This window comes from Octodon degus, unplaced genomic scaffold (genome assembly GCF_000260255.1).
Source record: "Octodon degus isolate 3935 unplaced genomic scaffold, OctDeg1.0 scaffold00141, whole genome shotgun sequence".
In the NCBI taxonomy this organism is placed as follows: Eukaryota; Metazoa; Chordata; class Mammalia; order Rodentia; family Octodontidae; genus Octodon; species Octodon degus.
In genome coordinates this window covers 5,958,567-5,969,802 of record NW_004524717.1, presented here as the reverse complement: position 1 = coordinate 5,969,802, position 11,236 = coordinate 5,958,567, and the positions used below count along the sequence as shown (strand labels likewise).

Below are 11,236 nucleotides of genomic sequence, written 5' to 3'. Positions count from 1 at the left end.
TTAAAGTCCTGGTAATTAGCTGGGTGTGGTAGCACAGACCTATCATCTCAGTACTTGGAAGGCAGGCAGGAGGATCACTGCAAGTTTGAAGCCCCTCTGGACTACAAAGTGAGCTCAAGGCCCACCTGAACTGCATAGTGAGACTCTGTCTCAAAAAGACAAAAAAAAAGAAAAAAGAAAAGTCACTAAGCATATAGTGAGGACTCAACATTTCTTAATTCCTGAATTTTCTTACCCATTTAAAAATATTTGTAGCTGAGTATGGTGGTACCCGACTGAGGCAGGAGGATCTCCTTGAGTTTGAGGCCAGCCTGGCCTATATAAGCAAATTGAAGACCAGCCTATAGAACACAGTGGCTTAAGTCTCATTTAAAAAAGAAAAAAAAGTACTTGCTTTTGTGACACAATTGACACTATACCAGAGTCCTTAAGGTACAGTAAAGGAGAATTTAGAAAAATACATTATCAACATACTTATACCACTTCCAATTTTGTATATGCCATGGAGGGAAAAGTGGTATTTATGGAGGTAGTATTGATTTAGATGTGAAGGAAAAGGTTTCTTTTGGAACACGTGAACTTGAACCTCAAGATTGAGGCAAGTCAGGTGCAGGTAAGAAGAGTATCAAGTTGGTGAGTTTAGGGCTAGTGTGCCAGAAACGTGGGAGTGGTATATGAGGGCCTAGAGGGGAGGAAGGTGATTTCTATAGACTTGGGGGACTGTGGTTCCTCTGGCTTGGATTGAGGCAGCAGTTAGAAAACTGGAGGTGTGCCTTCTCATGTGTTTAGGTGGTATCTACATACCTTTTGCATCATTCCAGAGCCAGATGAAGTCAGAGCTGGCAGCTGTGGCCTCCGAGTTTGGGCGGTTAACACGGTTTCTGGCCGAAGAACAGGCAGGGCTGGAGCGGCGCCTCCGAGAGATGCATGAAGCCCAGCTGGGGCACGCTGGAGCTGTGGCCAGCCGCCTCACAGAGCAGGCTGCCCAGCTGAGCCGCCTGCTGGCAGAGGCCCAGGAGAGAAGCCAGCAGGGGGGCCTGCGGTTACTCCAGGTGAGCATCCTCTGTCCTGTCTGCTACTCCCCTAGCCGTGTCAGGCAGCACTCACTGTACTCCTCACAACTGCCCTCTTTTCCCACTGGGAAATAGCCAGTGACTTGATCACAAATGTTTTCCTAAAGTTGGAGATAGCATTGAATGTGGTATGATAGTTACACATAATGAAAAGAAGGAAGATGAAGTTTAGGAGGGATTTAAGTGATAAACAATAAAGTTAAATAATTTTTGACAGTGACATCCTGAAAAAGGGACCAAATCATATTATGAAAATTGTTTTTACTGAGCTTATAGCAGGATGAGAAGAGCTAGGTATGGTGAGGCATGGGGTGGTCCAGGTTGAGGGGGATGCAAGTTTATTGAGAGCTCTGCCTCTCCCTCCCTGGTCAAGGTCAGACCTATCTCTGGCTGGAGATTGGGAGAAAATAGTTGTCCCTGTATAGCTGACACTCTCTTTATCTCTTTTCTCCTCTTTATTATTCCCAGGACATCAAGGAGACTTTCAATAGGTGTGTTTCCACGTTACTTTTTGTGACCCAGTAGTATCTGGTTCCCCATCCCTGCCTTTCTCGGGTATCCCTCTCCTCTCCTTCCTTCCTTCCCTAGGACCTGAAATTCTGCTTCCTGGACCCTCCTGTCCTTCCCCTTTACTTCTGCTCTTCCCTCTGGGATTACCATGGTCCCACCCCCTGCCCGGTCCCCTTCCTCCAGGTGTGAAGAGGTACAGCTGCAGCCCCCAGAGATCTGGTCCCCTGACCCGTGCCAACCCCATAGCCATGACTTCCTGACAGATGCCATCGTGAGGAAAATGAGCCGGATGTTCTGTCAGGCTGCGAGAGGTAGGGAGGTCACTTGTACGACCTTCCTTTGCCTTTCCTTTCAGACCTGAGTGGGTTCTGAGGAAGATGGGCTTTGTGGAAGTATGGGGGGCCAAGAGTAGATCATTCTGGTTTTTCAAACCAAAGAGTAGCCTCTATCCTAGTCCAGGTAGGTCTGGGGTGAGGTGGCAAGAGCCAGGAGAAAGGGCTGGCCTGTCAGGTGTCCTGGGAACAAGAATGGAGTAAAGTGTGGATGCTAAAAGAAACAGCCTGGCCTCCCTGATGGTGTGGGGAGCTGAGGAAAGCAGACGGGGGAAGATGACAGGATTTGGGGGTGGGGGTGGGGTGGGAGGAAGCACACAGGAAAGGCCCAACCTGTGGAGTCGGCTGCTGATTGGGAACAGCCCTGGCGTATTTGTCCTCCCTCCTCCCAAGTGGACCTGACGCTGGACCCCGACACGGCTCACCCTGCCCTGATGCTGTCCCCTGACCGCCGGGGTGTCCGCTTGGCAGAACGGCGGCAGGAGGTTGCTGACCATCCCAAGCACTTCTCGGCCGACTGCTGCGTACTGGGGGCCCAGGGCTTCCGTTCCGGCCGGCACTACTGGGAGGTAGAGGTCGGTGGGCGGCGCGGCTGGGCGGTGGGTGCTGCCCGTGAGTCAACCCACCACAAAGAAAAGGTGGGCTCCGGGGGTTCCTCTATGAGCAGTGGAGATCCCAGCTCTTCACGCCACCACCATCGCCGCCGCAGGCTCCACCTGCCCCCGCAGCCCCTTCTCCAGCGGGAAGTGTGGTGCGTGGGCACCAATGGCAAACGCTACCAGGCACAGAGCTCAACAGAGCAGACGCTGTTGAGCCCAAGCGAAAAACCTCGGCGCTTTGGCGTGTACCTGGACTATGAGGCAGGACGCCTGGGCTTCTACAATGCTGAGACTCTCGCCCACGTACACACCTTCTCAGCCGCCTTTCTGGGCGAGCGTGTCTTCCCCTTTTTCCGGGTGCTCTCAAAGGGCACCCGCATAAAGCTCTGCCCTTGATTAGCCTGCCACCCGCAGGGGTCCCTCTGGTCAGCACTGGGGGCGGGTGGCAGTGGATAGTGGCCCATTACTGCGTTGTCTCCTGCTTTTCCCTTTAGGAACCTAAGAGCCCTCCTGGCCTCCAGCTCTGCCTTCTCTCACCTACTGTATCTGTCCAACAGGTCTGCATGGGTCTTTGATAATGAGAACAGCTGCTTGGTCTTCCCTGTCTGCCAACCTAGTCCAGCCACTGGGATCTGAGAAGGGAGGATTATAATTTGATTCTTCCTTATCCCTACTCTATAATCATGTCAGTCCTGAGGCTGGAGGGCTCGAGCAAGACTTGAGAACACCCTCATCCCATTGTTTTCTGGTGCAAAGTTTAGGTAGGGGATTTGGGAACTTTTGGGGGAGGCATGGTGGACAAAAGGGTCAAGCTGGGTAAAAAATGTTTGCTCTCCTGGGGAAGATGGAGGGGTTCTAAACTTCCTTCCACCCCCAATTTCTACCTCCTTAGACTGGCCAGGATTTAGCCTGTGAGATCTGGGATATCCGCATGACAATAAACACTATTGCATCTGATAAATTATTTTCCCAGCAATCGATCTAAAGACCATAACTCACCCTACCTTATGTACTACCCCAGGACTGCTCACCGCCAGGGCCCTTTCCAGTTTGTGCACTGGAATTGTTTGTTTCCAGCCTCTCCCAACCTTTGGATTCTACTTGGCAGCCCTGAGGGGAAGGCCAGGGACAATCTGGGTGCCTGGGAGGAGAAACTTGGGCAGAATATATTTTTCTAGTAACTCCTTACCTTCTGTCATTTAATCAGTTTTTCATGGCTGAGGTCAATTTATATGTTCTTGGGGAAAAGGAAAACGTGAATTGTGTTGCAAAAATAAAGTGTTTATTTGCTTCTTTGTAGAGGCCATTTCTTCTGAACACAATCTGATTGGCTCATGTTTAGCTGTTACATGTGCCAGGTGTTCACAACATGGAGGATCCTCTCTAGGATTGGACTTTAATTGCCTCCCCCCATCTGATTTAATAGCACATGACTTATTCTGAGACCATCTGCCACTTTCACTACATTTTCTACTTCTGCTGAAGATCTAGGTGACTCAAGTTTACTCAAAAACTAGAAAGATAAAACCAAGACCTTAGTGCACATTTTCTGTGATGGTACCCAGCTGAGTCAGAATGCCTAGGTCTCCTTACCATTATGAACTGGGGGAGTAAGACATTCAGGGTAGATATGTGCCTTAAAATGGGACATCCTGCAAAATGTAACTTTGTAATTTTGTGCTCCCCCACTTCCTATTAAAGCTCTCACCCACCTTCACACAGTGAGATGCTGATTTGTGGCCAATGAGACCATGTGTCTCCAGAGCCAATTGTGAACTCTTCATTTGGTCAGCAGCAAGTAAAGGAGCTGGACTGGCCATTAAAAACACTACCATTTACCAAAATCCCACAGAAGGAACTGCAAGGACTATGGGGTCTTAATTTTGAGTGATTACCTCCCTGTATAAAGATAGCTTAAAATGATAGTAAAGCAAAATGTCTTCACCAAACTGATGGGAGATTATAGCAACCTCAAATCCCAGGTGGTTTCCCAAATGTTTACCTTTGAAGGAGTAGGTACTTTTACCTGTTTAATTCACTGTTAGGAGCTGGACCTGACATGTCACAAATCTTACCTACACTGTAGTTAACAAGAACATATGGGTGGGGGCCGGGGAGATGGCTCAGTAGAATAAACACTTCCCTGGCAAGTGCAAGGGCCTGAGTTCAATCCCCGGTTCCACAAAAAAAAAAAAAAAAAACAGAACATAGGGGAAACTAACCTATGTGACTTCCCATAAATTTCACTTTTGATGGCAGCTCAAACCTATTGAAACCAGACTGACATCTCCCTTTCCCCCTGGTCAATTTTTGCTTTGGCTTGCCAGTGCCAACCTGTAAACAGCACAGATAAGAGGCTTTGTTTTCCTTGGCAGAAAAGTGTCTTGTTTTATTCTGTTTTTTGAAGCTGGGTCTTGGTATCTAGTCCTGGCTGGGCTCAACGATCTCCTACCTTTGTCTCTCTCCCAAGTAGTTCAGATCACAAGCATGTATCACTACTGCTGGTCAAGAAAAAAATACTATCTAAAAGTGAGAACTAAAGCCAGTTTTAGAAAGCCAGTTTTTTTTATTTTTTTTAAAGCTGACACGTTTCTAGCGGGTGCCAATAGTCACCTGCCACACTCGCACCAGGTTATCTGTGTAGCCAGCAAACAGAGTCTGTAAAGGAGAAACAACAACGATAGATCAGGCTCAGCCAATTGGCTCTACAGTCCAAAGATGGCCTTTGCTTTACGAGCCCCCTCCCCTTAACCACCAGATTGCAGGAGTTGAACACATTCTCCTAGCGCAAGAACAACTGGTGATGAGGACTCGGACATCGTAAGTCTCCACTACCACTACCCTCTAGATCACTAGCTCCTCTGATGCAGAAATACATACTTGGTACTCACTGGCACAGCTGAGCAACCTTGCTAACTGTCTGATTAGACAGCAGCAGAAAAAAAAAGGGGGGACACAAGTCACAAGCAGTTGAGTGAGGACAGACCACTTACCTGGCCATCAGCAGACCAGGCCAGAGAGGTGCACTGGGGAGGCTCTGCCTTGCTGCTTGTACTGATAACTTCTTGCTTCAGTTCATCCACAATGATCTTGCCCTCCAAGTCCTGGGAACAGGTCAAAGCCAGCATAAGGACAGCCTTACAATACTGACCTCATGAGAAAATGACTATCTAGACCAAAACAAGTTGTACCAAGGTTGAGCAAGCGGATCATACTAAATGTGGTCATCTACTTTAACAGTATCTCCAACTGTTACAAAAATTCAAATACTAGGAAATTTTAGCATTCTTGGTCTCCACTGTCTCCATTAACAGTTTAGGGGCCAAGAAGCTTGACTTCAGGTCCAGTGGCATATACGGTCATCACAATATTGCTGGGGCACAGTGGTGGTGCTTAGAACAAAGCCAGGTATTAAATCTGTAACGTAGCCCACACTTACCCAGATCTTGATGCTGGGGCCAGTGGCAGCACAGAGCCAATACCGGTTAGGGCTGAAACACAGGGCATTGATGATGTCCCCTCCATCTAAAGTGTAAAGATGCTTGCCTTCATTGAGATCCCACAGCATGGCCTGGCCATCCTGCATAGAGCAAAAGATGTGTTAGTGCCACATAACCTCTTCCAAATGTCAATCCCAGGCATCTGAAAAATATACAAAAAGTGATTCCTATTTTTCCCAAAGTATTCTGGCTTCCTAAAAGCTGAATGACTCAAGCATCTGCTTATTTCTCTAAACCTTTTCTTCAATGCACTACCTGTATCAAGAGCCTCTGATCAACTTACAAGTAACTCTAAGTTCTGCAAACACACACCTATTTGCTTCAAAGAAACTACACAGAAACAGCTTCAAGAACACATTTTCAGACAACATGCCTAATTTTTAAGTTGCCACTTTATGTCAAAGACAAAACCTACAATATTCTATAATAGTATTCACTATTCCACCATGTCCAAGGATGTCTAGCCTCCCAAATAAATACCTTGCCTCCAGAAGCACAGAGGGATCCATCTGGGGAGACCGTCACAGTGTTCAGATAGCCAGTATGACCAATATGGTTGGTCTTCAGCTTACAATTTGCCAAATTCCATACCTACAAAGATAGGGGTTTATGGATTAATCAATCTAGCTCTCAACTGGCCAGAATGAAGAGGGTCTAAGTTCAACAAAGAAAAGGGCATAACTTGTTTAAAATATTCCCGATGACAGCTAATTATAATTCTACCACAAAAAAGGGCCAGCCGGATAGCTCAGTGGACTAAAGCACCTGCTTAGGCACAGCGGCTGGGATTCAATCCCTGGTATGCCATGCTAGCCCTACCCCTGTGGTGCTGGCTGAGATTGAGACTTAGCATGGTGGTGTGCGCCTGTAATCCCAACGCTTGGGAGGCTGAAAAACAGGAGGACCACTATGAGTCTGATCTGTGTAGTGAGACCCTATACTAAATTCATAAAATAAATAAAATTCTACCAATAATAAAATAGAAATTTAAAGCAGTCATCTTGGTCAATGTCAACTGAGATTAAAACAAGTTAACAAGCTGTTAGATGATAAGTATCAACTACTTCCGAACAAAAATCAAAAATTAAACAATTGCAGGCACAGTAACACATGTCTGTAATCCCAGCACTCAGAAGGCTAGGGCAGGAGGATCACTGCAAATTCAAGGCCAATCTGAGCTACACAGTGAGTTCAAGGGAATATCAGCTATAGTGAAACCCTGTCTGAAAAAAAAAAAAAAAAAAAGTAAACTAAGATAACCTACAAAATACTCAAAAGCTAGAGGTATAGAACTACCCAGGAAGAAATGGTACCACATTGTGGTGTTAAATGCCCTGTACCCTGGCTTGAAGCTCACCTTGACCAGTTTGTCCCAGCCACAGGAGACAATGATAGGGTTGCTGCTGTTGGGTGAGAAACGGACACAAGACACCCACTCCGAGTGAGACTCATCCTAGAGAATGAGAAGAAAAAGTCCCATCCCAGGATGTTAGATTCCTTACTCCTACCCATGGAATAAGTAACTTTAAAGATCCAGATTAGGTTTGAGGTAGAATTAAAACCACCACACACAAAGCAAGGGTTAAAATGGTGGGGGAGAACACTGACCCTGTGCTCTCTGCCACTGCTTTCACTTTACCTGGACAGTGTATTTGCAAACACCCAGAGTATTCCACAATTTTATGGTTTTGTCTCGGGATCCAGACACAATCTGCCGGTTGTCAGAAGAGAAGGCCACGCTCAGCACATCCTTGGTATGGCCTACAAATCGTCTTGTGGTGGTGCCCCTGAGCAAAGAGAACTCACAGACTTAAAACTTTCTCCTGCCAGTCAGATACTTACTCTAGCCTGTCCCTGACCAAAGAGGCTATGTTACTCAGACAACCAGATACAATTTGGATCACAGCAATTCTTTTGAGTATATGCCAGAGAATCCAATCAGAATTGCAGGACATGTCCTCATTCCCTTGTGGGGATTGGCTGACAATGTCATCTGTCATCACCAGGATTCTCTATTATATCTACTAAATATTCAACAGGCTGAATCCAAGATTGTTGTTAAGATAAAACATGTTCAAACTTTTGCCCAGTCCTAACTCTATAGCTGGCAAAAAGTGTTCAACTAGACTAATTCTCAGCAACCCAGAGTGCCTACCTCAAAAGAAAGGCTAAACAATTGCCAACTGCCTTCTGTATTGTTTTATCTTTCCCCAGATGGACCAGATCTCCCCTGGGACACCAACCTCCCAAGGGCATCTACCTTATTTCTGCCCAGTTTTCTTCCCCAAGGCCCCAGAGCAGCTACTTGCGTTGTAAGATCCCAGAGGCGCAGGGTCCCATCCCAGGAACCAGAGAGGGCAAACTGGCCATCTGAGGAGATGACGACATCACTCACAAAGTGAGAGTGACCCCTCAGAGCACGCTGAGGGATGCCATAATTAGTTTCATCCCTGGTCAGCTTCCACATGATGATAGTCTTGTCTATAAAAGGGAGGTAAAACAAAAACAAGGAAAACTAGTAAGAAATTCCAGATGTCTCAAAGTCCTGAATGGGTGGCCAAATTAAGGTTATCTAAGTCAGGAGGTAACTGTAGGTTTTGTAAGCAGTTGTTATTCCGGGCCAACCCTGAATAACAATCCTCCTGCCTCAGCCTCCCAAGTACTGCAATTACAGGGGTGCAGATCTGAAGTACAGACTTCAGATTAAGAAACTATAGTTATCTATTCCTGAATCAGACTAATTCAACATTGTTCTGTACTTTTAAGTTTAATGGAGGACCAAGTAAGTCCGGGCAGGGAACGTGCATCTAGAAACCTCTTAACAGCAAATGAAAGGCTCAAGGAAGCCTCAATGGGCCTTAGATGGCCTCTCCACGCTTCCACTTTCCCCCCAGCTGGGAGCCAGGCGGTAGCTCAGAAACAGCCTCTGGATTTCAGCACAAAGACTCAGATGGCATGTTGGGGTCATCACCGCTCCGCCGGTCCTGCAGGCTTCTGGGCGCACTCAGCCACACTTGCGGACGTTCAGGCAAGTGATTTAGAAAGTACCCATCCTTGCTGGCTAGCAGGGGTTGTCTCAGTGGGATCATCTGTGAAATGGTTCCCTCGGTTTGAGATCTAGGTTCAAGCCCGCACGCCCTAATTTATGCCCCGGTGGAGTCTACGGGGCCTGGCCCAGGCACGAGTTACACGCAAACCCCAGTCACCCAACCTTCTCGCCCGCAAACTCAGCCCGTACCTCGAGAGGCAGACAGTATCATGTCCGGGAACTGTGGGGTGGTAGCAATCTGCGTTACCCAGCCGTTGTGACCCTTGAGGGTCCCACGAAGGGTCATCTGCTCAGTCATGTTGACGAAAGGTGCGGGTGTCTCTGCACCGACGAGGATGGCAACAGATGGTTCACAGAGACATGCAGAGAGACCGCTCCAGCAGCCTAGCCGGCATGAAAAAGAAAGAGCAGGCCTCCACCGGAAACGGAAATACCCGCCTGCCCGAGAAAAATGGCAGCCCCCATCGTTCGCCATTCATCAAAATGGCGGCCCCCATTGTTCGCCGTTCATCAAGATGGCGGCCCTATATAACACACACACACACACACACACACACACACACACACAAAAAGCGAAGTGAAATCGCAAATTAAGGTCTCTTTCGCCACACAACATAGTATTTTTCAGCGCTGTACAATCTCATTCTGAAAATAGTCCTATTAAGTGTTTAAAAGCCTCAAGAGAGCAATGGAAAAGCGAAAGGCAGGAATTGTACGGCACACACGCATAAGGATCGCTTTGCGGCTTTTGCGCCCCAACGTGACTTAACGCGACAACAGCCCTTCCTTTTGATTTCTGGGAGCGCGACGCGGGCGGAGCTTTGCTCTCAATTCGCCTATGTGGCATTGCTGGGCAGTTTGAAGGGTATCATGTTGAGCCATTTTTAATAAACTTGAGAAACGTGCTCAAGTGAGTTGTCAAACTCAGCAGATTTCCATGCACAGAAGCGTCTCTTAACAGCTCTGAGGGCGTTGGTGGAGGCGCTTCAGCTGTGGTGGCTCTGCCTATAACTGTGGCATTCTGGGAGGCTGAGGTAGGAGGATCAAGAGTTGGAATCCAGCATGGCAAACCTATGAGACTCTGTCTCAAAAATAAAGGGGGGAAGAGAACCTGGGACTGTAGCTCAGTGTGAAGGCTCTGGCTTTAATCCGGATTACAAAAACAAACAAATACCACAGTAACAATAAAATTCAGGGAAATGTAAGAACAAATTCTGTGGATGTATTGGGGAATACTCTTCCAGTGCAAAGAGCTGGTGTGTGGGAGATTTGAGAAGGGTGCCAAATTGCTGGTGGGGAGAAATCCTATGTTTGGTCACCAGAGATGACAGCTTTAATCTGTATTGGTTGTTGGAGAAGAGAAAGGAAACACTTCAGTTTTCCTTTATCGCAATACCATCTTAGGCAGAAATGTGAGGAAAGCAGATCCTAAGATAGTCTTTTGTTTCTTCCTTGCGAGACTGGGCCAGGCCTGGCTATCATAGTAGATATATAATCAGAAGCTGGAAAAATGGGGATGGTCCAGGAGAGAGACTCTAGGTAATACCAGGAAAAGGCAAGTTTGTGACCATCTTGTTAAAAGTCCTCAAAGCAGCATTGTATGGTAGAGAAAAATAAAGGAAGATCTAAGGTGTTTTAGAATTTATGAAGAATGAAGTTCTGAAATGGTACCTTGAGGCTGAGTAGCATACCATAGAATACAAAGGCTGAAGAGAATACTGCCCTTCCTTGTCCCATTTGGTTAAGTAGCCCCCAAACTGCTCAGTATTCTTCCCATTCTTGTGCACTGTTGTCTCTTCCTAGTGAGCTTTGCTCAGCCTTGTGTTTCATTTCCACCAGCAAGTCTCTGTCCTCTTAGGTCCTTTGTTGCAGGTAGGGTTGGATGCTGTGACACAGTCTGGTCCTCTGCTCCTGCCTGTTGCAGTCCAGGGTTTCTTGGTCCTAGTTTTTTTTTTTTTTTTTTTTTTTGCGGTACCAGGGATAGAACTCAGGACCTTGCATTTATCAGGCAGGCAGCTATCTCAACAGCACAGTCCTATTTCTTACTCCTCACCCTAGGTATGGTATTAACTTCCCTTTCTTTGCCTTACAGGTTGCACTGTCACCATCATCCATCTCTGCTGCAGTCTTCCTCTGGTGAGATGGGAGCTGTTGTGGGGTCCCTTTGTGCTCC

At 47.1% G+C, this 11,236-nt stretch overlaps 2 protein-coding genes, 2 non-coding genes and 1 pseudogene across 7 annotated transcripts in view; 2 read left to right on the top strand and 3 right to left on the bottom strand.

The window, feature by feature from the left end:
- Trim41 (tripartite motif containing 41) overlaps window positions 1-3,810 on the top strand; it is an 11,860-nt gene extending 8,050 nt beyond the window's left edge. The window contains exons 3-6 of one of the 4 annotated variants that reach the window (XM_004641770.2): window positions 822-1,052; window positions 1,542-1,564; window positions 1,767-1,894; window positions 2,309-3,810. In XM_004641770.2, coding sequence (XP_004641827.1) covers window positions 822-1,052; window positions 1,542-1,564; window positions 1,767-1,894; window positions 2,309-2,910 — 984 coding nt within the window. In that variant the 3' untranslated portion in view covers window positions 2,911-3,810. Of the gene's footprint in view, window positions 1-821; window positions 1,053-1,541; window positions 1,565-1,661; window positions 1,722-1,766; window positions 1,895-2,277 lie in introns of those variants that run through there. The other 3 variants (XM_023701820.1, XR_002818169.1, XM_023701821.1) reach the window with 3 other exon arrangements.
- Window positions 3,811-5,056: 1,246 nt separating this feature from the next.
- Window positions 5,057-9,478, bottom strand: Rack1 (receptor for activated C kinase 1). The gene is made up of 8 exons (XM_004641764.3): window positions 9,253-9,478; window positions 8,324-8,495; window positions 7,654-7,801; window positions 7,372-7,467; window positions 6,495-6,605; window positions 5,954-6,094; window positions 5,508-5,618; window positions 5,057-5,172 (listed from the first exon to the last, which is right to left on the bottom strand). The coding sequence occupies exons 1-8, from the start codon at window positions 9,359-9,361 to the stop codon at window positions 5,107-5,109; spliced, it is 954 nt and encodes a 317-aa protein (XP_004641821.1). The 5' UTR covers window positions 9,362-9,478; the 3' UTR covers window positions 5,057-5,106.
- Window positions 7,946-8,024, bottom strand: LOC111812776. The gene has a single exon (XR_002818182.1). It is a non-coding gene; the product is annotated as a small nucleolar RNA SNORD96 family (small nucleolar RNA).
- LOC111812778 lies at window positions 8,924-8,991 on the bottom strand. The gene has a single exon (XR_002818184.1). It is a non-coding gene; the product is annotated as a small nucleolar RNA SNORD95 (small nucleolar RNA).
- LOC101560009 overlaps window positions 9,399-11,236 on the top strand; it is a 41,244-nt pseudogene continuing 39,406 nt past the window's right edge.